Source organism: Helianthus annuus, chromosome 12, assembly GCF_002127325.2.
Source record: "Helianthus annuus cultivar XRQ/B chromosome 12, HanXRQr2.0-SUNRISE, whole genome shotgun sequence".
Taxonomy (NCBI): Eukaryota; Viridiplantae; Streptophyta; class Magnoliopsida; order Asterales; family Asteraceae; genus Helianthus; species Helianthus annuus.
In genome coordinates, this window is record NC_035444.2 from 34,938,690 (window position 1) to 34,965,997 (window position 27,308).

The 27,308-nt window shown below is 32.4% G+C and overlaps 1 protein-coding gene and 1 long non-coding RNA gene across 3 annotated transcripts; both read left to right on the top strand.

Moving 5' to 3' along the window:
* The first annotated feature begins 9,462 nt into the window (after positions 1–9,462).
* LOC110894655 (cytochrome P450 CYP72A219) lies at positions 9,463–14,023 on the top strand. The gene is made up of 5 exons (XM_022141881.1): positions 9,463–9,767; positions 12,314–12,534; positions 12,618–12,862; positions 12,934–13,318; positions 13,409–14,023. The coding sequence occupies exons 1-5, from the start codon at positions 9,494–9,496 to the stop codon at positions 13,832–13,834; spliced, it is 1,551 nt and encodes a 516-aa protein (XP_021997573.1). The 5' UTR covers positions 9,463–9,493; the 3' UTR covers positions 13,835–14,023.
* Positions 14,024–21,137: 7,114 nt separating this feature from the next.
* Positions 21,138–25,946, top strand: LOC118484861. Of its 2 annotated transcripts, XR_004874768.1 has the most exons (5): positions 21,138–21,348; positions 21,502–21,876; positions 24,831–24,880; positions 24,950–25,052; positions 25,562–25,946. It is a non-coding gene; the product is annotated as an uncharacterized LOC118484861 (long non-coding RNA). The 2 variants fall into 2 exon arrangements; XR_004874767.1 differs by lacking the exon at positions 24,831–24,880 and having other exon boundaries at positions 25,562–25,944.
* The last annotated feature ends 1,362 nt before the right edge of the window (positions 25,947–27,308 follow it).

The window sequence follows — 27,308 nt, forward strand, 5'->3', positions numbered from 1 at the left end:
ACTTTCGAACCCGACCCATTTGGTGGTTCATTAGGATCCGACCAAACATATTTTGTGACCATAGTTGTATAGGGAATAACCTTCCGAGGTTATACCTTATGGTCACTTCGTTTAGTTAGTTGTATGATAGGTAATTTATATGCCTTAGGAAAATGACCAAAATGCCCTTTTTACGCATAATTTCATAATTTCATTTTAAGCATATGTAACCTACATTTTGACAATTAAACTGATTAGGTAACATTATTAGACATATTAAGGCATATAATACTTGTCATAGGACTAGTTAGGCGGTCTGAACGCGTTTCACGCGAACAACGCGTTAAAGTAGCATAAGCTACTTAAACGAGTCGTAATGGGTCGTAAGCACTTAGGATTGGTTTCTATTAGTTTGTAGGCTTTGTTAAACCATATCATATGAGTTCTAATACTCATTTGGTTTATAAGACCTCATTCTATCCGATCTTCCGATTTAGGTTCGGTTTATTTACGTAGTTACTTATATTAGGTGCCGATTGATTTCCGTGATCCCTCTAGCTTTGCTTGGTTGTTATTCAAGACTTCTAAGTATTCTCATGTGAGTACATAGTTCCCCTATTTTACTGTTTTCGATTGTTTTGGGGTGATTCATATGTGTTAAATGATTTCGATGTTTTTAACGATGGTTTTGAAAATGATTAAAATGGTTTATATTAAATTAATAACGATTTCGATAATGTGAATAAACTTGTTAGGCGTAATTACATAACAAATAACATTCACTAGTTTTGGCCGAACCGACCAGTATTAGGTTATGGTACTATAGGATCTGACAAATCCCGTTATCAGACTACACCCATGGTTATGTGTGGGTTAGGTGGGTAACGACTGAATCTGTAATTGTTAACTTACCCTTTGGTGGTTTGTTAATGCGAGGTTGGTGATAGTCGAGTTGCGAAGGTTTGGATGTTATTAGCGAGACGACCAAAAGTAGTTTTCACAATTAAAACGAGAATGATTTAAACGATTGAAGCGATTTTAACGAGTTAAATGATTTGGGTAAACGATTGGTTTTTGGGTTGTGATTAGATAATGGGACGGGGGTGATATGATAAAAGCATGGTAGATACGCCGCTGGTAATTCTTATATACAAGTGTTTTTATCATATTACCTTCCGTGGCATTATTTAGTTCACTTGGGCAAACGATTTTGAAACGATGTCACATAATGATGTTTTCTAAATAATATAAACCATACGAGTTTTGTTAACGAGATGATTTACGATCTGGGTTTTCTTGAATAAATGTTTTGGGTTAAGAATCATGGCTACGAGATTTTATAAATTATAACCAACTTGATTTGAGTTGGTTAATTATGTTGCAATACTATACTTTTCAAAACAAGGTTTTTAACTTTTGACTCTTGTAGTCTAATGAGGTATTGCAACATGTAAACTAGCCATGAATCCGACACTCTCATAAAACATATGTGCTCGCCAGCATTTCTTTGCTGACTTTGTTTTTACATATGTTTCAGGTGTTGTTGAATGATGTTGATTGCTAGGATGCATGCTCACATAGGACTGGACGAGACCTTAGTGACTTAATAACAATAATAGACTATTTTAACTTGTTTGTTTAAATTTTCAAGACAATGCATGCTCGCAATGGTATAATCAGAATTTTTTAAAACTTAGTATTTTAAATGTAATAACCAAAAGTGTAGTATACCATTAAAAGTAATTATCATATTATATACTATTATTAATACACTAACATTTTGAATAGTGATTGTGGTAGGTGGTGCTCTCTGTTGGGTTATTCTGGTGGTGGTTGCCTCTGATTGGCTGATGTGGGCAGTCGTGGCCTCCTCTGTGTCACTTGCTTTGTTTGTTGTTTAAATGAGAGCGAGAGAGAGGGGGGGGGGGAGAAAGAGAGAGAGGGAGTAAAAACTCACCGTATCTCTCTTTTTCGAAAATCCCCAGATTCTCTCTCATCAAACCTCAGGAGGCGTGTTTGTGATTGAGTTTGGGGTTTTGTTTGGTGAAGAGACATAATAGGACACCATTGTCGATGATACATGGTCGGAAGTCCGGTGTTATACGTATTTAAGTTCGTGTTTTTACTCGAACTTGGGTTCCGCATGATCTACTTTGATATGTTTTGTGTTTTGCAGGTCTCATGGAGTTTAAGGAGCATTTCGGGAGCTTTATGGGACATCGGGATGAGGCTAAGATCAATCGGACACGAGAAACGAAGAAAACGGCTGAGATAATTCGATTTCGCACTGACGACAGCTCAATGCTACGTCGCCCACGCAATCTGCGTGAGGGACCATTGCGTAGACAACATCATTAGTCGTCAATCCCATAGGCACATCGACGACGCCGAGTTTGGCTGCTTAGCAAATGCTAATTAGCAAAAGCACAATTAAAACATAGTATTTCAAAAGTTTTCAAAATATCATCTTTTAAAGCGTTCTAAAAAGCACGACAAGCAAAAGTCAACAAGCGATTGCACGAACCATTTGGTCTTTTATCATGGTCAAGTTCCAAAAATTAGCATGATGGGTGTTCAACGAGAGTTTTTATAAGAAAAATTGCGGGTGATTATTTGGGAATAATCTGCTTTAGAAGTTTGTACGTTGTGAACATCACATATCATACCCTTTCCATGTGAGATATTGAGCCACTTACATACATCACATATATATGTTTCTTTGTTTGAGTTTGCCATTACGATATGTATTGTAGAACTTGTAACTTTTGATAAATTTAAGAACATAGACCAATTACGAGCACAAGAATAATTAAAGCATCAGGATAAACTTTTTTATTTTTACACCATTTTATATCACTTTACTAGAAACTAATCTCGTAGTCGCCAACTTTGAACCTAACCCTTTGTTTGATTAACCCATTTAGCCTTTGATCAATTAAACCTTTTTATTTTTAACATGAGTGATGAAAATTTGATTTTTAGTTGCTTTTGCTTTCTAAGTATTTCGTTGCGTAGTTAGTTATGTATGTCATCTTGACATAAAAAAATTAATATTTAAAAAAATGAAAAATGCAATGAAAAATAGTCATGTAAAATACAAAAAGATGTTTATTGAATAAAAGGCGAAAGCTTTGCCTTGTAGTTTGATGTTTTGTAGTTAGTTCGTTTGGTATTTGAATGTAATAAAAATCGAGTTTTCATCATTTTAGCCACTTTCAAATATCGTGTTCCATACCCTTAGCCTAGCCCCGTTACAACCTATTAAGACATTTTGACTTGTGCCTCGTTTTTGTGTAATTTGGTGGAGAATTATTGAGTTGCAAGCTTATGTGTATATGTGTTATTTTGAGTGATCACATTAAAATGCTAGGGAATCTTTGCTAGTTAAATGTTAAACTGAGTGGAGTGAACATTGTGAGAGATATGTATCGTGTTCTAGCTTTAAGGGTGGGTTAATCTCGGGTAACCATCTTGTGTTTAAATTGCAATACCTGTTTAGTCGTTGAAATACCGTGAATTGCGAAAACCGTGAACCAAGTATGACATTAGTCCTTGACTTGAATTATTGAGAATGGAGCGTGTGTCTTTTTGTTTGACCCATGCGAAAGTGAAAACCTAATTTGCTTGAGGACAAGCAAAAGATAAGTGTGGGGATGTGATGCATGGTTAGAAGTCCAGTTTTGTACGTATTTAACTTCATGTTTTTACATTAATTTTAGTTCCGAATGATCTAATTTGTTATGGTTTGTGTTTTGCAGGTCTAATATAGTTTAAGTAGCATTCAGGAGCTTTATGGAACATCGGGATGAGGCTAGGATCAACTGGACATGAGAAACGAAGAAGCCGAGCGAGAAAATTGGATATTCGCGTCAGGCGATGACTCAATGCCATGTCGCCGATGCAATCTGCGTCAAGGACCATTGCGTAGATAGCATCATTGGCCGTCAATCCCGTAGGCGCGTCAACATCGTCGGGTTTGGCCGTCGTCGACGCGACGACGTGTTTTAGTGATGCGTAGGTCATGCGATGACCTGTTGACAGAAGTTTTGTCGGATTAATATGTTGTTTTGGTGACCATGATAGGGTTACACTTTCTCTTGAATTTTGAACCTAGTACAACAAATCATCAACTACATCATCATCATTATCGTCATCACAATCCACCAATCATCATCATTGAGAATTCAACCAATTACCATATTATCACATCATCATTCCAATACTCTTGGGGTATATGGTTTCTACATCAATCATTACAAGATTCAAGATTCTAATGTCTCGTTCTTCACGTTCAACATCCGATGATCAAGTCTCGCATATCATAAGCGGCTAGTCTCCTAGGATTCCACCTCGGTGTAGATTTTGTAAGATTTCTAGGGTTTTGACATTTTCTTTTAAGATTTGATTTGTGACTAATTGCATTTGAACATTTGAAGTTTATATTAATTGTATTGCATTTGTTTTGAATTCATGAATTGTCGAACAAATTAGGAACTTTGACTTCGTGAATTGAATTCATGTAATTGTGTTTTAATATAGACTAGGGTTTACATGTTCTTGATAACGAAGTGCATCTTTATCCGTTCATTGTGACATTGATATCTATCGGCACCTATGCCTCGTAACACCAAACCCGTTAATAACTAAGTGTGATTAAATTAAGTCTAAAACATGTAGGAACACTAGGTCTTGCAATTTCAAACCGGGCGTGACCCTTGTTCCAAATTATTTGTGTTAAAATCAAGTCTTTAAGTTTTCAAGAGTCATAATCAACAAATCGTGTTTTTAGTTTTTAGCAATTTGTCGGTTCAATCCGATTTCTCTTTAAACCAAACAAAGAAACAAACAATAAGTTACATAGCAAGCTTCCTAAATTGTTCATAATCAATAATTGACTGAATCTTGACACAGACCATAAACTCTTCGTGGTTTGACACCTTGACTACCACTTATTACCCATCCTAATAGTTAATATACTTATAGCTTTTCGTTTGGTATGTAGTGGCGGACACATGAATTATTTCAAGGGGTGCGAACGAGAAGTTCAACCAAACTTTCAAATTGTGTGATTGGAATTTTACCTATAAAATACACTATTTTTGTTAACTAATATCGCAGCAAGATGTTGCGAATTAATAGTGTTTAAATTTTGATATAAAACGATTTTAAAAGTACATAATTATAACTAAAATATATAATGATGTAATAAACAATGTACAAAACAAAAACGAGGGGCCAGCAAACATGAATGTAAAGCACTAGTAAATTTTCCCGCGTGTTGCAGCGATGTTGAAACGCAAAGTAGTGTCGAATTTGTACCGTATAATGAAAACGTATTATATTTGATCTAACTTGTTTTCGCACAAAATTATATTAAAATGTAGACCAACTAAAAATGTTTATGAAAAACAGCACGAAAATGTATTATATCTGACCCGGTTATTTGCGAAAGAAATTAACGTCGAAACATAAACCAACTTGAATTTATACGGACAAGTATATAAAAAAAGAAACACGTAAGAAAATAATGTTTTCTAATGTAAAGAGCGGTACAACGTGTTGCGGCATTGACGAAAGGTAAATTAATTTGAATTTACACCGTTTAACGAAAACATATTATATATTTGAGGTAAAGAGCAGTGCGGCTCGCTGCAGCAGTGTCGAAACATAACTTAACTTGAATTTATACCGTTTAATGAAAACGTATTATATTTAACTCGACTTGTTTTCAAACAAAATTTATGTCAAAAGGTACATCAACTGAAAAAATACATAAAAATAAGCACGAAAACATATTTTCTTTGACCTGACTCATTTTTAAATAAAATATACATTGAAACATAAATCAACTTAAATTTATGAGGACACATATATAAAAATAAACATGTAAAACTCTATTATAAAGTTTTTGAAAAGTTGAGGAGTTATAATTGTCAACTTAGAAAAGTTGAGAGCAAAAGTACATTAGACAAACTAACAAAAAAATACCAATAATAAGTACTATAGATCGATCTTCAATTTGTAGTATTACATATAATACTAGCTTACAAACCAGTGTGTTACATGGTTGAAATATAAAAGAAATATGAATTTAATATTATTTTAATTTTTAAGTGTTACAAACCCATGTATACACTGGTTGAATATCGAAAAGAATGTATATCATTAACTTCTATATAATTCATATCACATAATTAAAAAATGTAACAATATTATAATCTTATAAGATCATATTTCATTAACATTTATCACCTATGTTGAGTAAATATAAACTATAATCTTTTAAAAGGGTGTAACACAGTTAATAAATGTAATAATATTATAATCTTATCATGCGATTGAATATCGTGTATTATTGATCGGTATATGAGTTGTTTTATAATTTATAATATTATTTAAATTTAAATTTTCCTTGTGACATATTCAATTGTTTTTTGTTTATAAGATTGTGGTATATTATAAATTTAAATTATAATATTATTTGTATTACTATATTAGGTTTAATAATAATATTATTGATTCCAACTTTTTAAAGCACGTATTACAAAATACATATTATTATATAACATATTACTATACGTATTATTATTATTATTATTATATAACGTATTATTATATGTACTATTATATAACGTATAATAATAATTTAAAAATTATTGATTGCTAACACAAAGATAACATTATATAACGTATAATAATTGGTGGGAGTTGGATTCAATTGGGAGAACAATTAGAGTTAACGTGTTGTTTTCTTTGAGATTAAGGATTTGAGTTTTGCCGAAGACGAATTTAATGTAATTGAGTCGTTTAAAAAACAAAAAAAACATATAATAATTTAGAATTATTGATTGTTAACACGGAGATATCTATATCACCACATGATTTTACTATTCTATAATACGTATTGAAATATATTATTTGTCAATTTTATTACGGTAAAAATTAATTAATATATATTATAATATTAAAAACGAAAGAAAAGGATAAGGACAAAAAATTATAATTAGAATATAAGTAAATATTTTAAGTTTGAATGAGAAAATACCATTTACCATTAGTTAGTTTTTTTTATTATAAGTTAGATTAGATACTTTGGTGTGCTAGAAACGTCTACAACGAATTTGATTTATGCTATGACACATTATTGTTTATTTTAAAATAATTTTTCTGCATACATATAAATAAACGTATTTATAGGCCAACGTATAACAATATGAAACCTCATATAACACTATATAACACCATATAAACAACGTATAACAATATGAAACACCATATAACATCATATAACACTATATAACACTATATAACAAATATAACACTATAGTTTGTCTGATAGCATGTTTATGATAGATGTACAGTGTTATATATTGTTATATAGTGTCATATAGTGTTACATAGTGTTATATGGTGTTATATGGTGTTACATATTGTTATACGGTGTTTATATGGTGTTATACAGTGTTATATATAGTGTTATAATACACATCTCACACTTCTGGATTAATGTACAGGATCCCTACCCTATATATATAGGGTAAGATTATTGTAAAAAAGGTAAAAAATGTGAGAAAAGTGAGAAATATTGTGGAGATGACATGTGTCGTAAATCTAAATTAATTCAAAAGGGTAAACAAGTAATTTTATCATTAATTCAATTAATTAAAAACTTCTCATAACCGCCACCTTAATTATAGGAACTGGATATTTTTTTAAAAGATCTCTATAAACACCATTCAGCAAGTATATAACACCATTCATCAAGTATATAACACCATTCATGGACTAAACATCTGATCGAAACATATTTTTTTTCTCTATATAACTATAGCAATATGATACTTATATTAAAGATAAAAAACGCTCGCTATTATGGTGTATTTTTTTTTAAAGTTACGTATAAAAAGTTATTGACGTTTAAAAAAGATGGGGGAAAGTTACATCTGCATTAATTTTAGTTTCTTAATTTAAAAATGTTAAATTTACTTATATACCCTTAATCTAGAAAATTAATATGTTTAATAGTAAACATTATTTACAATTTTGCCATTATGATCTCAACCAATAGATCAAAAATCTAATGGTGTAGATTCTTTCTTACCTTTTTTCACAAAAAAACTTTTTTTTACAGGAACCTCTACATATATATATATATATATATATATATATATATATATATAAGGTTGATATAGCTATGGTTTTTTTTTTTTAAAATTTATATTAGAACGTAAATTAAAAAACGATTGTAGTATATTTTTTTTATTATATATGCAACAATCTGATATTTTTCAAGAACAACATTTTTTTTTGAAGTTTCAATTATATGATAAATCGATAGTATTGTTATTATTCATTTAAGAATGTAAAGAAAAGTATTTAAAGTTAGCTTTGATGATGAACATAATTTACTTTTAACAAAATTATTAATAGAATTAAATGGTCGCATTAATAAAATATGAAGGAGATGTATGTAGTCATTTAGTAGGAAGGACTCAGAATTGAATTAATGATTTTCTTAAATGAATTCAAATCTTTGAATGTTTTGGAATGAGATGTATGTAGTCCTCAATGATCTCTAGATCAAGTGATGAAGGGCTTGCATTTCTCTTGAGAGATGCAGGTTCGACTCTTACTTGGTGCAGAGTGAGACATTGGTGGGCAATGATAGGAGATCTAGGGAAAACTGAGTTGGATCCTTGAGCCAAACGGGTTTTACCGGTAATTTCACCGCCGTGCCTACGGACGGGTGGGCTACCGGGTTTTCCCCGGAATTGGTGGTGGACTCGGGTTACTCTCGGAGTACTCCGTTTGTCCAGTGGGTGCCCCGAGAATGCTCGGGATTGAGTTTGTTGGCCGTTCAAAAAGAGATGTATGTAGTCATTTAGTATAATAATTAAGAAGGACTCAAGATTTTCCTAATTGAATTTAATGTTTGATTTTGACATTATTGAAAATATTTGTAACGTTTTTATAATTAATGTAATGAAGTATTGATTTTTGATGTAATGAAGTATTGATTTTTGATGATCGTATATATCTGGCACATGTGGGGTTTTATATTTTAAATGCTATAATATATAACATCTTTTCTTAAAATTATAAAAGAAAAATACAACTATATTTTAAATAAAAGTTGGTAAAAGAAATAGAAAAAAACATTTGTTTATATGAAAAATAAATAAATAAATATTATTCTTATACGACTTCGTTTTTAGTAAAATTCATATCAATACGTATATAAAAAACAACCGTAGAGGTATATTTTTTAATCATACATAACATATATATTATATTAAAAGTTATAAAAGAAAAATATAACTAATTAAAAATTTGAAAAACGAAACAGAGATTTTTGTTTTGTTTTTTTTAATGATGAGTCAAAGCCACATGTCATGTTATTAATGAAATAAGGATTTTAATTAACGAAATAAGGATATTTCATCTATAAGTACCCTTCATCATTCCTTTCATATCATCACTAGCTTCAAAAGATCAAAACCATTTCCTTGTAGCCATGGATACAAGTGCAAAAATTTGCGTTCTTGGACTTGCAACAATCTTCTTGTTTTATACATGGAGGGTCTTAAATTGGTTGTGGTTCAAACCAAAAAAGATGGAAAAGTTTCTAAGAGATCAAGGACTCAAGGGTACTCCTTATAGATTCATGTACGGAGATCTCAAAGAGATGGAACAAATGATGAGCGAAGCCAAGTCTAAACCCATGAATCTAACTCACGATATCACGCCTCGCGTTGCACCTTTCTTCCACAAATCCCTCACCACTCTTGGTATGTAAAATTCACCTTCGTAATTTTCCTTTTACTATCTTCAATTAAGTGCAACACTTGTAATGTTTATACTATTGTTATCACCTATATAGATTCTTAATAAAAAGTTTTATATGTAGTTGTAAGTGTATAAAAAAATAAATTAAGGAGAAACTGAAAATCATACAAGTAAAAAAAAGAAAGCATGAGTGGTGGAGTGATTCGGGAAAGACTTGGTGTTTCTTGTGACCCAGGTTTGACTCCCACTCTCTCTGTTATTTTATGTGGCATCCAGGTGAAGGGCGAATACGGGTGGCGCCGGTTCGTCTTGGATGGGAGGCGATGTTTTACCGATTATTCCACTATTGTTCCTTTGGGCGGGTGGAGGTCGGGTTTCCGTCTATCTGGGAGAGCCAAGAGACTGACGGCGGTCAAGTAGTCGACCTTGACCACAACGTCCGATGTCACAATGATTGGCACGTCGTTTTTTGCCGTTAAAAAAAGAAAAACATTCCTTATTAATATTTTATTTGTTTTGATTATTATAAGATTATTTAATAACCTTTTTTTAACGGCATTTAATAACCTTCTTGTTTTATAATATTTGTTATTATAGGACTGATTGAGTCATTTTTCTTAGTTTTAATTCTTCTAACAGCCTCATCATGTGATCCATGTCACATTTTTAAATATTGTATTTCGAGTGAAAAACCTAATTACATTTATCCTCATATATTTAACTAGTTCTCTCTTTCTATGCTAACTAGTTTTGTGCCCCGCTCGTTTTACGGGTTGTCAAGCCGGATATTTTTCAGTTTCTGTACATACTACTCATAAAATGATCCCAATAAAAATTACATCGACACGTAGATAAAGATACGCTCGTGAAAGCGACTTTTTTTTTAACAAAGTTTAAGAACTGTAAATTAACTTTATTAAAGATAAGGGGTAGTAGCATTTGTCTATCAGTGACAAACGGTCACTGTTTCCCCAACTTGGGCAGGGCGTTAGACCGAACATTTCTCAGTTTGATGGTATGTTCATTACTTATATATACTAATATTAGCATGATTTCAATAAAAAATATATTACGTAGATAAAAAGAAACTCGTTAAAGAATATATTCTTTTTAATAAAGATCAGGAACATGTATAAGTTATGTTACCATTTTTTAACTAAAAAATATGATTTGTCTATGTATATAGCATCAGTAATATAAAAATAAAAGAATTTATTCGTTAATTGAAAATGGATCCAGCAAATGACGACATAACATTGGGAACTTAAAATACACTTTTTGTATTTATGCATAAGTTTTGCATGTACACAGATATCATAATTTTTGCATGTAACAGAGAAATTTCCACAGATATCATATTCTTATGCAAGGTATAAAAAAAATTACATAACTAAAAGACAATATATTTACTAATAAGTTATTTATTTTAACAAACCGCCTTTTCTTTTTACTAAAAAACAATATATTTATTAATAAGTTATTTATTTTAACAAACCGCCTTTTCTTTTTACAATATTAAACAACTAAAAGACAATACATTTACTAATAAAAGTTATTTATTTTAACAAACCGCCTTTTCTTTTTACAAATTCAACAAAAAACACGATTAAAAATTTTGTTTTCATGTATAACCAACTATTTACGCATCCTATGCGAAGTAACATATTTTATTAAATATCATTTACGCTTCCATATGCTTCGATGGTCGAATATCGCTTAACTTGGGTAAAGGGTTACCCCGGTGATTCTATTATAGACAACCGCTAAATAAGTACAAGTAGTGAGGATGGATTACCCACTAGTTCATATACAGGACAGGCCCCATATATGTAATCAAAAATGACAAAAAAACAACCAATTGGCATCCAAATTTTTGGTTCGAGTCAGCTCGGTCACATAACTAATGATAATTTGTCTTTCAAACCACGAAAAAGTTATGTAATGTTCAATAACCATGTTAAAAGAATAGGTAAAGTACTTAATTCAGTTGATACTCATTTTTTTATTTTGCTTTTTATTTTGTTTTTCAAATGCAATAAGTATAGATCTGATCTTTTCTAAGTAACAGCAGTGGCCACATTATTTTAAAAATCGATAACATTTAGCTTCGAACCCATAACATTATAATTAGTAGTAATGGAGATTCAACTGGGTTAATATGATTTGTGACAATACTTTATAACTTGTCCTCACTTTAGTTATGCCAATTTTTGAATTATATATCTTAATTAATCATTTTATTCAGGTTTACTCTCAACAACTTACTTTCACATATGAAACAACTCTGGTTTAGCTAGAAATATTAGCAAAAAGTCTGTGTAACTGTCGTTATATATACATCTTACTTTTGTTATAATACACAGTGTAATTTCAAGCTGAAACTATTTCGGTTAACTTCGAAATATTAATAAGAAGTCCTTGTAACTCTTGTAAGTCACTTTTTTTTAAATAAACAATGTAATTTCAGATGTGAAACAAAGTTGTTTCAGAAATGTGTGTGTATTCATTTTTCTTACATTGTAAATGGATTAACTTGTTGTCCTTTCAGGTAAGAATTGTTTTACATGGTTGGGAACAAAACCCGTGGTACACATATCTGATCCTGCAATGATACGAGAGATCTTGGCTGATTATAACAAATTTCAAAAGCTAAGGGGTGGAAATCCATTAACGAAGTTGCTAGTTAGAGGATTAGTAGATGTTGAGGGTGATCAATGGGTTAAACATAGGAAAATTATCAATCCTGCATTCCATATGGAGAAGCTCAAGGTTACTTTATTGCTATTCCTTTTTTGGTTACATGATACGCAACAAAAACCACTGAGTGACGTTCGTTTAAAATTCTTTTGCAGCATATGATACCAGCATTTTATGTGAGTTGCAGTGAGATGATTGACAAATGGGATAAACTTTTAACAAAAGAAAGTTCAAGTGAAGTGGAAGTGTGGTCTTATCTTATAACATTTGCAAGCGATGTAATTTCGCGTACAGCGTTTGGTAGCAGTTTTGAGGAAGGAAGGAAGATTTTTGAGCTTCAAAGAGAATTAGCAGAGCTAACTGTGAAGGCTGCAAATTCACTTTACATTCCGGGATCAAGGTAATCAATCTAGTTTCCAATCTTTAATTCAGCTTACAATATTATTGCGCTGAAAAATTACGATCTTGTAGATTTCTACCGACAAAAAACAATAAGAGGATGAAAGAGATTGACCAACAAGTGAAGGGTTTAATAATGAACATAATCAACAAACGAATTGTTGCGATGAAAGCCGGGGAAGCTAGCCATGATGACCTTTTGGGCATACTTCTGGATTCCAATTACAAGGAAATTAAACAACATGGAAATAGAAATTTTGGATTAAGCATGGATGACGTCGTTCAAGAATGCAAGGTTTTCTACTTTGCAGGGCTAGAGACAACTGGGAATATGCTTGTGTGGACTATGTTTTTATTAGGTCGATACCCAGAATGGCAGACACGCGCAAGAGAAGAAGTTTTACAAGTCTTTGGAGATAAAAAACCAGATATTGATGGCTTGAGTCATCTAAAAGTTGTAAGTTTTCAATTCCTACTATAAAACTTAAACCATATGTTAACTGGTATTTTTAGAATACGATCAAGTGTTGTTATTTCTCGTATGCAGATGAACATGATCTTCAATGAGGTTCTCAGACTATATTCGCCTGCAGTAGTACTTAGACGGCTAATATATGAAGAAACTAAAGTAGGTAACTTAACCTTACCGGCAGGAACCATTATCCAAATTAACGTATTGATTTTGCATCACGACAAAGATATGTGGGGTGAAGATGTGTTAGAGTTTAAGCCTGAAAGATTTTCTGAAGGTGTTAAAAAGGGTACTAAGGGACAAGCTGTGTACCTTCCGTTTGGTGCTGGCCCACGCATATGCATTGGCCAGAATTTTTCTATACTTGAAGCAAAAATGGCTATGGCAATGATTCTACAACGCTTTTCCTTTGAGCTATCTCCATCCTACTCACATGCTCCGCACGCAATGCCTGCTTTGCAACCTCAATTTGGCTCTCACTTGATTCTGAAAAAACTTTAGGGAGTTTATTGTTGTTTAAGGTATGGTATATGTTGTGCCATCTCTCTCACTTTTTTCAGACATGCTCTCCGTTCTTTAAGTAATTTTGCATCATCCATTACACCGATAAAAACTGGACCATTGACTATTTAGTCAAGCTGATTATTTATCGGTAATTTTGATTTATATTATGGTGTAACTTTTGTCCCATTTGGTCATGTGATGTGTTATGTCGTCGACGTTCATATGTTATCTCTTAATGTCCGTTTTATCGGCTACAACAATTGAAATATATTGTCCATAATTACTAAAGAGTGCTAAAGATGCACATATGAAGTGTTTACAGGGGCAAATCCAACCCATTTTTGTAGGTTGCTAGGAACCATTTGGTTTTAAAAAAATAATGAGAATCTTATATGATTAATTTGGAAAAGAATAGGGAGAACTAGTAACAATCTACCAAATGAAACCTATTGAAATAAGGGTAAAGTTCTTGTACAAATAATCTTAACATACTAAACATACAAATTGAAGGAAAACTCAAAAAGACAAGGTGGCATTTTTGTAATTATCAATAACTATCAAAGTTACTCTACAAATACCTCTAAAAAAACCTAACCACTCCCCCCACCCAAAAAAAAACCTAAACCCCCCACCCCCCCACCCCCCAAAAACCTAAAAAAAACCTACCCCCCCACCCCCCAAAAACCTAAAAAAAAACCTAACCCCCCCACCCCCCAAAAACCTAAAAAAAAAACCTAACCCCCCCCCCCACCCAAGCTAAAATGCTAAAAACTAAACCCCCCAAAATACCTAAAAAAAAACCTAACCCCCCCCCCCCACCCCCAAAAACCTAAAAAAACCTAACCCCCCACCCCCAAAAACCTAAAAAAAACCTAACCCCCCCCCACCCAAGCTAAAATGCTAAAAACTAAACCTCCAAAAAACCTAAAAAATCTAAAAAAATAAAAAAAACACACAAATTATTTTATTTTATTTTTTTAACATTTTTTATTAAAAAATCGCTACTTTTAGTAGCAGCAAAAAAAAATTTTTTTTTTTTTTTTTTTGCTAACGAAATGTAGCGATTTTTTAATAAAAAATGTTAAAAAAAATTGTGTTTTTTTAGGTATTTTTGTTTGTAACTTTGATAGTTGGTGGTAATTACAAAAATGCCACCTTGTCTTTTTGGGTTTTCCTTCAATTTGTATGTTTAGTATGTTAAGATTATTTGTATTTGATCTTTTGTCATTGAAATAAATTACTGGTTCCGCAATTCTTTTGAGGTTAGAAAATTTTCCTAACACTTTGGAACAACGGGTTGACTTTGGTTATAGTCATGAGTATATCATTTTATAATATTATTTTAGTTGATATCATGACTTCGAATACGTTGTGCATAGTGAAACTTGTATTGATCATGCAAATGTGTAATGTTAGGATCTGAGTTTTAATTTGTGTGTGAAATGAAGAAATGTTGTTTACTTAAATAAATTATGAATGATTATAAAATGAATGCAGCGGAATTAAACACAAACATAAGCCTGGAAAGTAATTCATAACGTTTTCCATTCGTTAATAAAAAGATTACAAATTACATTATGATTTTCACTCCCCTTGGCTTGATTACTTAACTTTTCTGTTTGTAAGGAATGTGTGTGATAGTCATAACTAGATCTCTAACAGGTGAGATCTATTTATACAAGGTACAAACATCTGTTAGCAATCAGGGCTGACATCATCCTGGTAGCGACATCTAACATTCCTAATAAAAAAGATTCTATAGAAACATCTAATAGAACCTAACATCTGTTCTTAGACACACAAACACTGTTATACAGACAACTATTTATTGGTTGACCTCTGTTCTTTAAACCTCTGTTTGTTGATTCCAAACATCTGTTCAGGCCTAAACAAATGTTTGGTTTTCTTCATCAGTGCTTTAACCTTCAACAGAGCTTTGGCCTTGAATAGACTTTTGGTCTTTTAAAACTATGCTTTCATGCCTTCAACATATTTTTGAGTTCTTCAAACATATGCTCTGTTAGTGTTCAAGATTCCCTATTTTTTTGGGAGAGATGACCATTTGCTTATTTCTTGATTAGGATAACATGTTTTAGCTTTGGCAATCATTTGTTTTTTTGTAGGTCCAACAATCTCCTCTAAAATAGATGATAATCAATCTATATTCCTCATTAACTCCTCTCTAAAGTGCTAAAGATGCACATATAAAGCGTTTACAAGGGCAGATCTAATCCATTTTTGTAGGTTTATAGGAACCCACTTAGTTTTAAAAAAATAGTGGGAACCCTGTATGATTAATTTAGAAAAAATAGGGAGAATTAATAAGAATCTATCAAATGAAACCTAAAAAAAATATTGGATCCGCATTTCTTTTGAGGTTAGAAAATTTCCTAACACTGTGGAACAACGGGTTGGTTTTGGTTATAGTCATGAGTATATCATTTTACAATATTATTTTGAGTAAATTACAAGTTTTGTCCTTTATGTATGTCCCAAATTGCAGGCGCTGTCCTTTGTCTTTAAAATTGATGAGTTTTATCCTTAATGTTTGCAAATCTTGCACGTTATGTCCTTTAGGCCAAACCCAGTTAGATTTTTTTGGTTAAAACTGATCATGTGCAAGGCACATGAGGGTATAATAGTCTTTTTATCTCTAAAAAAAAATCTGAAAATCAAAATATATATTAAAACCTGCACTCTCTCTTCCTCCCTCACTCTCTCTCGCTCTCTTCTCTCTCTCCTCTCTCCATCTGCGGAGGAGATGCACCACCACCGCCGCCATACCCTTCACCTCCACCACCGCCGCCATACCTTTCACCTCCACCTTCACTCCCCACCACAACCGCCGCCATCCCCTTCAACTCCACCTCCACCAACATCACTGCCACAATCATCACCACCATCCCCTTCACACCACCACCGCCACAACCGCCGCCGTGCTCCTCCGCCGCTGCAGACCAAAATCCACCACAACCTCCTTCGCAGATCTAAACCCTAGGCGGCTAGGGTTCCGCCGTGACGATAAGCGGCGGCCACGATTGTTTGGTGCTTCGAGATTCTAAAGCTTCTTTCTCTCTCTTCTAGTGCTTCTTGATTTTTTCCTTTAAGTGTAACTTTTTCTTTCTACACATTTGAATACATATGCTTTGTCATGGTGGTGACCGATGGGGGTAGGCTAGATGTTGACATTTGTTTTGTCAAAAAATGTTAATACATCTCCCTGATCCACTTTCGTTATAAATGTTTGATATTTATAAATGTTTGATACTGATTGGTGGTGGTATCATAGTGGCCGGAATCATATTTTTGTTGAGTTGGTTTTTTGGGGATTTTTTATTTTGGGGGTGTTTGAGTTGATTTGGAGATTGTGGTAAAGGGTGGAGGTGGTTGTGGGGGTTGAAAGGATTATTAAATTTGAGCGGCGATGGGGGTTTGGGTGGTGTCTAACAGGTGGTGGTGGGTGTTTCTGGTGGCAGATAGTGGTGGTTAGGTGTTTCCGAGTTGGGGGTTCAGTTTTGTGAGGTGGTGGTGATGGTGATGGCGGAAGATGCTGGTGGTGAAACTAGGACAGGTAAGAGATGGTAGAGATGGAGTAGAGAGGGAAAATGGAGCTTTTTAGAGAGAGAGAAAGACATGGACTGAGTTATATATATATATATATATATTGATTTTCAGATTTTTTTTAAATAATAGAGATAAAAAGACTATTATACCCTCATGTGCCTTGCACATGATCAGTTTTAACCAAAAAATCTAACTGGGTTTGGCCTAAAGGACATAACGTGCAATATTTACAAACATTAAGGACAAAACTCATCAATTTTAAAGACAAAGGATAGCGCCTGCAATTTGAGACATACATAAAGGACAAAACTTGTAATTTACTCTATTATTTTAGTTGATACCATGACTTCGAATACTTAATGCATAATGAAACTTGTATCGATCATGCAAATATGTAAGTAAAGAGTTAAATACAAAATATCTGGTACACAAGAGTATCAATCAATATAAAATGTATTTTTGATAATATAACACGTTTTCATATTATTATTTGTTTTGGATTATTGTTTATATTCTTTTAAAAATGAAGTTACATATTTTTATACCATTTAAGTATATGTAGACAAATATGAATCATTTTTCTTAAAGTGATACTTTATCTATATAGGATCAGATAATTTTAGAACTTCAAAATTTAAAAATTTTAAGAACTCCTAAAAATTAATCATTTTATTTATTTTATATAGAGTGAATTGCAAATATTGTCTTTTATCTATATACCACATTTCAGGCGATGTCCTTTGTCTTTAAAATTGGCGAGTTTTGTACTTAATGTTTACAAATGCTACACGCTATGTCCTTTAGCCCTAACCCAGTTAATTTTTTCTGTTAAATCTAATCATGTGCAAGGCACATGAGGGTAATTATGTCATTTCATCTTTTAAAGGACGAATTATGTAAATGAACTGATTAAATAAATAACCCTCTACAATTCCACCACCACCCACCCCTTCACCATCACTGCCCCACCTGCCAAACCACCACCAACAATTCCATGGCCATCTTCACCGGCAGGTAAGACTCCGACAACCTAACTCTTTTTTTCCTTCTCTGTTACCTATATGCAAACCCACTCCACCACCGTCGCCATTCGTTTCAACTCCATGAAAATCCTCATGGCCGTCTTTCTTCCTTCACAAATTTATGATGCCATCACCACCACCATTCAAACCCATCTCGCCATTTTTTTAATTCCCAATAATTGTTTACAAAAACAAAATATCATAAACAAGTAAAAAATACCAATAACCAAATATTTACAAGTTACAATATAACATACCAAAATAACCAATATGATTAGAACCAAAACATATAAACTATTAAGTTAAGAACTTCACATAAAACTCTGTTATTTTAAGTATATATGTATATAATCACAAACGTTATGTGACATACCAAATGGCAAGAACCCAACAAACAATTAAACATAAGTTAAGAAGTTCTTTCCCTCAATCAGTTAATAAACGGTTTTTCAACCAAAAACGTAAAGCAAAAGAAGCAAATAAATGCACACCAGGTGCTTGACGTAATACCTGAACCAAAAAATTATCTCGAATGGCTTCAATTGTTCTTGAAATGTCACCCGAAGTGTCCAAGTTCACTAGTTAATAAGGTTTTGCATGAATAAAATATAGAAACAAGCCATGGTCGTCGTATCCTCACCGTTGTCCTCCTCTGCTTTTATTAAAGAGGAAATTAACGCTGAAATCGAGTTTGTTTATAGTCTGTTAGTATTGAATCGGTGGTTTTGCCGGAGAATGGATGGCCGAAGAATGGAGAATCGGTGTTTTTGCCGGAGAATGGATGGCCGGATCTTTTTCCGTTTATGTTTTCGTTTGTTACGTTGGAATGATAGGTTGGTCGGAGCTTCCATCTCGAAACCCTAGGTTTAGAGACAATGGCGGTGGAGGGGCTGATGAGAGGGAGAGAGAGGTGGAGAGAGAGAGAGAGAGATAGAGTTTTGTACAGAGAGAGAGGTGTGGAGAGAAAGAGGGTATAAATTAAATTAAATTTTGTTTTATGTGTTAAAATATTTTTAAATAAATGGGTAAAAAGACTAAAATACCCTTGTGTTATATTATTTAACAGAATTAATTGGGTTAGGGCTAAAGGACATAACATGTAGCATTTGAGAACATTAAGGACAAAATTCGACAAATTTAAAGATAAAAGGCACCGCCTGAAATATGGTATAAAGATAAAGGACAATATTTGCAATTCACTCTTTTATATATTTAATATTACTTAATTGGGGGTTTTATCATCTATTATATGATATTTTTTGTGATTACATGTACGTAATCACAAGTTTACATATGTGTAGTAACCAAATTCCATCTATATGTAAGAATCAATTTACACAGATATAAACTTGTGATTATATATATATATATATATATATATATATAGGATTAGGATCAAATGCAAAAGATAACATAAATAAGAAGAGTAAGAAGGATTCTAGTCTATTGATCTTAGATTTGGAGGGTTGAGATTAATTTAAGAGAAAAGAAAATAATGGAGGGACATAAAGCATTACTAGAAATCTGGCAATTTCTGACCAAAATTTCCGACAAAACAAATTTGGTCGGAAAAATCCGACCCTTTTATGATAGAATACCAACAAAAAGAAAAAACAAATTTTAGCAACTACTTTCCAACAATTTACTGACCAATAAAAATATGGTCGGAAATTTAAAGGAAAGTTCGGACGAAGTTCCGACAAAAAAACAATAAAAGAAAAAACATGTGGTCGGAAAACTTAAATAAATAAAAAATAGAAAAACGTTTGTTATACTACCGATTCCGATAGTATACACATACATCCGTATATGTATAATACATATAAGCTGGTAAAATAAAAAATATTTCATGTATAGTTATGGTGCGCAAAGGGGAAACCGAAAAAATAATGTTTAGAACTTAAAAACGAAAATAAAAAAAATGGCCGGAAACTAGTCGGAAAATTCCAAACCATTTTCCGACCAAACATTTATATTATTGTTAATATTTGTTTTTTTAATAATGGTTGATCATGATATTGTACACATACCTACTTATATGTATTGCGTATGAATGTGTGCACTTATATTTGTGCGTATGTGCGTGTGTGTATAGGTATGTATGTGTCTCAATGTATACACACATGTATAGTGATGATACAAGCAAGTTTTGAATAACCGATCCCTAGGGGTGCAAACGAGCCGAGCTACTCGAGCTCGGCTCGAAAAAAAGCTCAAACGAGCCGAGCTTAAACGAGCTCGAGCCCGAGCCTAAAATCAAGCTCGTTTAGTAAACGAGCCCGAGCTTCGCTTATCGAGCTCGAGCCGGCTCGCGAGCCTAATCGAGCTTTCTGTTTATATATTTTTTTTATTAATATATTAAACATATATTTAGATAATAATATTTACCATTTATATAAATATAAAAAATAACTAAATTATATGTATAATAATAATAATAATTATAATTAATATAAATTAATGGGTAAATTACTTTTTGAGTCCCTGTGTTTTATGGGTTTTAACTAGTTGAGTCCAAAAGCAAAAAGTTTAACGACCTGAGTCCCTATAAGCATTTTCTTTAACCATTTGAGTCCAAATTTTTAACACTGTTAGAATTTTTTGGTTAAGTATTGTTAAATGACCAAAATACCCTTATAATTAAAAAATAAAAAAAATCTTTGTCTCTGTTATATGCCCTTATTTCTTTCTCTCTCTAAATTTTTACCATCATCTCTCCCTCTCATCTTTCTTTCTCACTCTAAACCACCATCAACACCACCACCGTCACCATCATAGCCACAACCACCTCCGTCTCCAACCACCACCTCAACCACAAACCTCTAGCACACTCTTTGTGCTGGGAACAAATTCGTTTTTGTCAATTATGAGAAGCAGCTGGGCTTTCATTCTCCTAACAGTAGGAGACTAATCGAACTTATACAGGTAATTGAATATAAATGAGAAGCAGCTGGGCTTTCAAATGTTATATATTTTTTTTCCAATTTTGTTCTATCTTATGAGAAGCTTAGTCACAGTAGGAGACTAAACCTGAGATGAGGGTTAACAAGCTGAAACTCTTTTAAATACATTACACAGATTGGACGAGAAAGAACAGGAGCCAGCACCGACCTTCTTTTCAAGCTAACCGTCAATTCTCACACCGATTCCAAATTCGATTTCTTCCCTGAATCCTCCAACGCAATAGATCCAGATCTCGATCGTCTATTTCAAGCTCTTAGATCCAAACCTAAACCTAAAATCTCCGCCGCTCATGAAGATGTAGATGACCTGTTTGCTCGATTCGCTGCTCTCAGACGTCCTCAAAAGGAGGCGGAGACGAGCGGGAGTGATGGGATAGGACTTGGTGAGACCGGGTAAGACGGGGACGTAAACTAGCTTCTCCTGAAACGCCACCAGCAACACCATTCCGGCCACCACCATTCCGCCGATGCTGTAGATCACCAAGTTTAAGTACGACACTATCTCTCCCTCTCTTGATTGATGAATTGATGATGATGATGATGCTTTTGTTTATCTGGATCTGTGTAATGTATTTATATATATATTAAAATTAAAATTAAAAGTTTACTGCATTAAAGACTTGTTCTTTGTATTCATGTGCATATAAGACTTGTACATTGTGTGGAAAAGACCAAATTACCCTCGTAGTTAACAAACTTAGTAGATGGGGTTAGAAATTTGGACTCAAATGGTTAAAGAAAATGCTTATAGGGACTCAGGTCGTTAAACTTTTTGCTTTTGGACTCAACTAGTTAAAACCCATAAAACACAGGGACTCAAAAAGTAATTTACCCTAAATTAATTAATAAATACTAAACGAGTCGAGCCCGAGCCGAGCTCGAGCTTGAATAATTACCTTCGAGCCGAGCTCGAGCTTTAGAAATAAAGCTCGAATCGGGGTGAGCTCGAGCTTTCATATGTTAAACGAGCTCGAGCCTGGTCGAGCTCGGGCTCGGCTTGGCTCGTTTACACTCCTACCGATCCCGATAGTATACACATACATCCGTATATGTATAATACGTATAAGTTGGTAAAATAAAAAATATTTCATGTATAGTTATGGTGCGCAAAAGAGGGAACTGAAAAAATAACGTTTAAAACTCGAAAACAAAAATTAAAAAAGAATGGTCGGAAACTAGTCGGAAACTTCCGACCATTTTCCGACCAAACATTTATATAATTGTTAATTTTTTTGTTTTTTAATAATAATTGATGATGATATCATACACATACCTAAGTATATGTATTATGTGTGAATTTGTGCACTTGTATCTATGTGTATGTGTATGTGCATGTGTGTATAGGTATGTATGTGTCTCAATGTATACACACATGTATAGTGAAATAGGCAAGTTTTAAGTAACCGATCCCGACAGTATACACATACGTCCGTATATGTATAATACGTATAAGTTGGTAAAATAAAAAATATTTCATACGACATGCAAGGCACATGCCAATTACCCCATCAATTTAAAATGTTCATAACCTTTTCATATGACATTTGTTTTTTAACAAAATTTCACCATAATAACAAACGTTTTTTATCTTTAATATGAGTATGAAATTGTTTTATAAAAATAAAATAAAAAATTCATTTTTACTGGGTTTTCTTTGTATTGTGTTAAATGTTCTCGTCATTGTGTCTTTCAACTGGGTTTTGGTCCTTACGTTTTTTACTAAGGTTTCTATACATTGTGTTATTATCAAAACTTATAACACACTGTTAATTTGGGTTATGTCCATTGTGTTTTTATTAGAACCTATAACACAATGTAGGACACAATGAAGATAATGTTATATTTGGGTTTTCTATACATTGTGTTATAGGTTCTAGTCATTGTGTTTATTATGTTATCAATTGTATTTTAATCTGTTGTCCATTGTGTTGTTGTTTTGTTGTGCATTGTGTTTTAATCCGTTGTTCATTGTGTTTTAGTCTGTTGTACATTGTGTTTTATTCTTCTGTTTATTATGTCTTTTATCTGATGTCATCAATTGTGTTTTTAGTTTGATATTCATTGTCTTTAGTTTACTGTCCATTGTGTCTTTTATCTGTTATCAGTTGTGTTTTTAGTTTGTACTCATTGTGTTTTGCGTTATGTCCATTGTGTAATACGCAACTGGGTTTTCTCATTGTGTTTTATGTTATGTCCATTGTGTAATACGCAGTTGGGTTTTCGAATTTTTATTTTAAAGTATAACAATAGGGTACTCATATTAAAGATAAAAAAACGCTCGATTTTATGGTATAATATTTTTTTTAAAAAAACAAATGACGATATAAAAAAGTTACGGACGTTTAAAAAATAGGGGGAAATAGCATGTGACTTGCATGTGGATAATGTTTATGTTCTCTTTAACAAAATTACCTTTCCCACTTGGATCTTTTTTGGACATTTGTCACTCTATAGTGGCTTCTTACACTTCTTATTTTTAAAGTTCTTCGTATTATAACTCAACCCATAAAACATAAACTTATATCTTAGACTTATTTAAAACTACTATTAAACCCATAAGGTATACTCATTTTAGTTTAAATAATAATAATAATAATAATAATAATAATAATAATAATAATAATAATAATAATACTAATCTATACTTTTTATAAAACGAGAAAACCAAGTGACATAAGAAAAGCTGTGGTGGCAGCCATAGAGACTGTCAAATAAGTCTTTTCTTATGTCATTACCGAATCATAAACCTTAATATATAAAATCACTTTAATTTTCAAAGGTCTGGCCCACATCTATACTTTCAAAAGTCTGTCCATTATTAAAAATTTAAACATCTGCCCACATACAAAAGGGCAGCTGTTTATACACACTTCAAACCTCTACCCATAGCTTCTACCCATATTCAAAATTTAAAATCCTACCTCCAAATTCAAAATTCAAACTACATATGAATCTGGCTCCCTATAAATAACATATATGAATTTGGCTCCACATTCAAATTTCAATTTATCTCTCTCAATCATATTTGTGATCATATCTCTCTCACTCAAATGCATAGCTCTCATGATTGAGCCGGTTAATCTTCGATTACAGTTCTTTGTTTGAACATTTGTTGACTCTGTTTACACATTATCCTTTCAATATCATTGTTCCAATATCATTGTTCCAACATCGTTGTTTCATTGAAGCTCTGTTTCACACATCAACGTTTCACCTCAGCTCTTCTTATGTCACTTGGTTTTCTCTTTTTATAGAAAGTATAGATAGATTGTTACAGAATGCAGAATTTCCATATTCAGTCTGTTCATCTCCGATTACAGCTTTTTGTTCTTCACATAGTTTTTCCAACATCATTGTTGCAACATCGTGGAGAGTATGTTTTTTAGGTAATTTTGAATCTTAAATTTTGAACTGATCTATTCTAATTCTCGCTTTATATTTCAGCCTAATCAGAGTTGTTTAAAATTCAAACAATCAGTTGCGGGTTATTTTAGGTTTGTGGATTCTTTTAAACTGTTGATATATGTTGATAATATTTATTTTAAGGTGTTGATATATTTCAGCTTAGTTTTTCTCGAGCGAGCAGTGGGAAATTCTTCTGCACTATTCTTGAAGTCTGATGTAGGAGAGTGGAGGACTTCATGAAGCAATCCGATGCTACTCCAGGTTTTCTTGTATTTATTATCACTGATGATGTCGATTTTATATATTAGTTCTTCATTAGGCCAGTTGTGTTCCAACTTTGTTTTTTGAGAGGACAGGTTTTTAAAACACAATTCTTGATGTTTTTAAAATACATCTTTATAATAGATGAAGAAGTTAATGGTAATTATGATAGCCTGTTTTTTTATTTTTTTTTTGTTCTTTCGGTTTCTTGATATTTACTTTTTAGTTTTCCCATGAAAACTTATTTTTGAAAGGCTTTGCATTAAATGTCTGCTGTTTTGAAATATATGAATTTATATGTTTATATTAAATGTACACGTTTTTGCCTCCTAGATTAGTTTAATGGTACGGTGAAATTTAAGTCTGACCTTTGGGCTGTTAGCTATTTCACTATATAATATGCTTGTCAGTTCATCTGTTTTTCATCATGTTTTACTATCATAATATCCTTCTTTTACATCAGACTTGAAGAAATATACAAGTTAAAATGTCATTATACCCTTCTACAGACTCTGATGATTTAAAGTATCGCTTTATCAAGCAAGTTGTGGATCAAATATATGAGGATAGGGCTACTCTTCAAGAGCTGAAGAGGTGTTTTGATGGACTGCATCTTGGTCTGTTTACGAGAGACCAAGTGTCCAGAAACCTGATGGTGATGCCTTCAACTGTCGTACGCAACCTTTGTGTTGTCAGTAATATAGAGTGCGGAGATAGAGACTTGGAGTTCATGGCGACGCTCAAAGATATACATAGAGAAGTTCGGTACTCGATGGAGTTGAAGCTAAAATTTCTTAGTTTTTGCTGTTAGATTATTAAATTTCGTTATTCAATACTCGATGTAATTGTTGATCTATCCTCGTATGCCATAGATAAATTTTAATTCTATTAATCTTTGTGGAGCATTTTATTTTTACTAATTTTAGTAACAACAGTTGTTAGAGTTGATATTTGCTATTGTAAAGGTCTGTTAAAGTTAAATTTTCTCAAAAGAGAACCACTGCTTGAAATCATTGTCTTTAGATTATTAAATTTCGTTGTTCAGTGTTCGATGTAATTGTTGATCTATTGTCATATGTCATAGATAAATTTTAATACTATTAATCTTTGTAGAGCATTTTATTTTTACTAATTTTAGCATCAACAGTTGTTAGAGTTGATAACTGCTATTGTAAAGGTCTGTTAAAATTAAATTTTGCCAAAAGAGAAGAACTGCGTGGAATCATCGTATGTTGATGATTAAAGCATTATAATGTCTTCAGAACATCAAAAATCCATTCTTAAAAAATAGCTATTTTTAAAAAAATTGTCAAAAATCTTTAAAAGTCTGTTGAAAACAACTGTTTGGCTAAAGATTCATCCATTGCTGAAAGGTATTGTCTGTTCTCATAATTTCTGTTTTATGTAACGACTGTTGAGTTGCTACTATTGCCAACATATGTTATTGCCAACATCGGTTTCCAAAGAATTGTCAATCATTAACACAACAGAAGTTCTGAACATCTGTTATTGCCCAACAGATCTTTGTAAAATGTCTTCAGAACATCAAAAGGCCATTCTTAAAAAATAGTTATTTTTTAAATATTTTTAAAAACTCTTAAAAGTTGCATCATAATCATAAGTCTTAATATATAAATCAATTTAAAACTAATCATCAGTGTTTTCATAGTATTTGTTGATGTTTTGAATCAACTTCTGTTTGGATAAAAATTCATCCACTGCTGAAAGGTATTGTCTGTTTTAATAAGTTCTTATCCTAGCGACTGTTGATTTACCACTGTTTACTACATTTGTGTCCGATGAAGTGGTAGAAGCCTGTGTTTGCCATGTAGAGTATTGTTGATGTTTAAATAAAGAGGTTTTTTTTGTTTTAAATTTTTTATGACAGAGGTTTAAAATTTGTCCTTTCGGTTTCTTGATATTTAATTTTATAGTTTTCCCATGAAAATTTATTTTTTTAAATGTTTTGCATTAAATGGCTGCTGATATTTAATATCAATTTATTTGTTTATATTAAAAGTCTGTTGAAAACAACTATTTTCCAAACCTGTGTTTGACTAAAAATTCAACAGACTGCTGAAGGGTATTGTCTGTTCTCATAGGTTCTGTTTAATCTAAGGACTGCTGACTTACAATTGTTGCCTAACATCTTGTAACAACCCGACTTTTTGAAGTCAAATTACAAGTCAAAGTCAAAGTCAAGGGAAGAAAGATTGCTAATCAGATCTGTCATTCCTTACTTAATTATTACTTGTA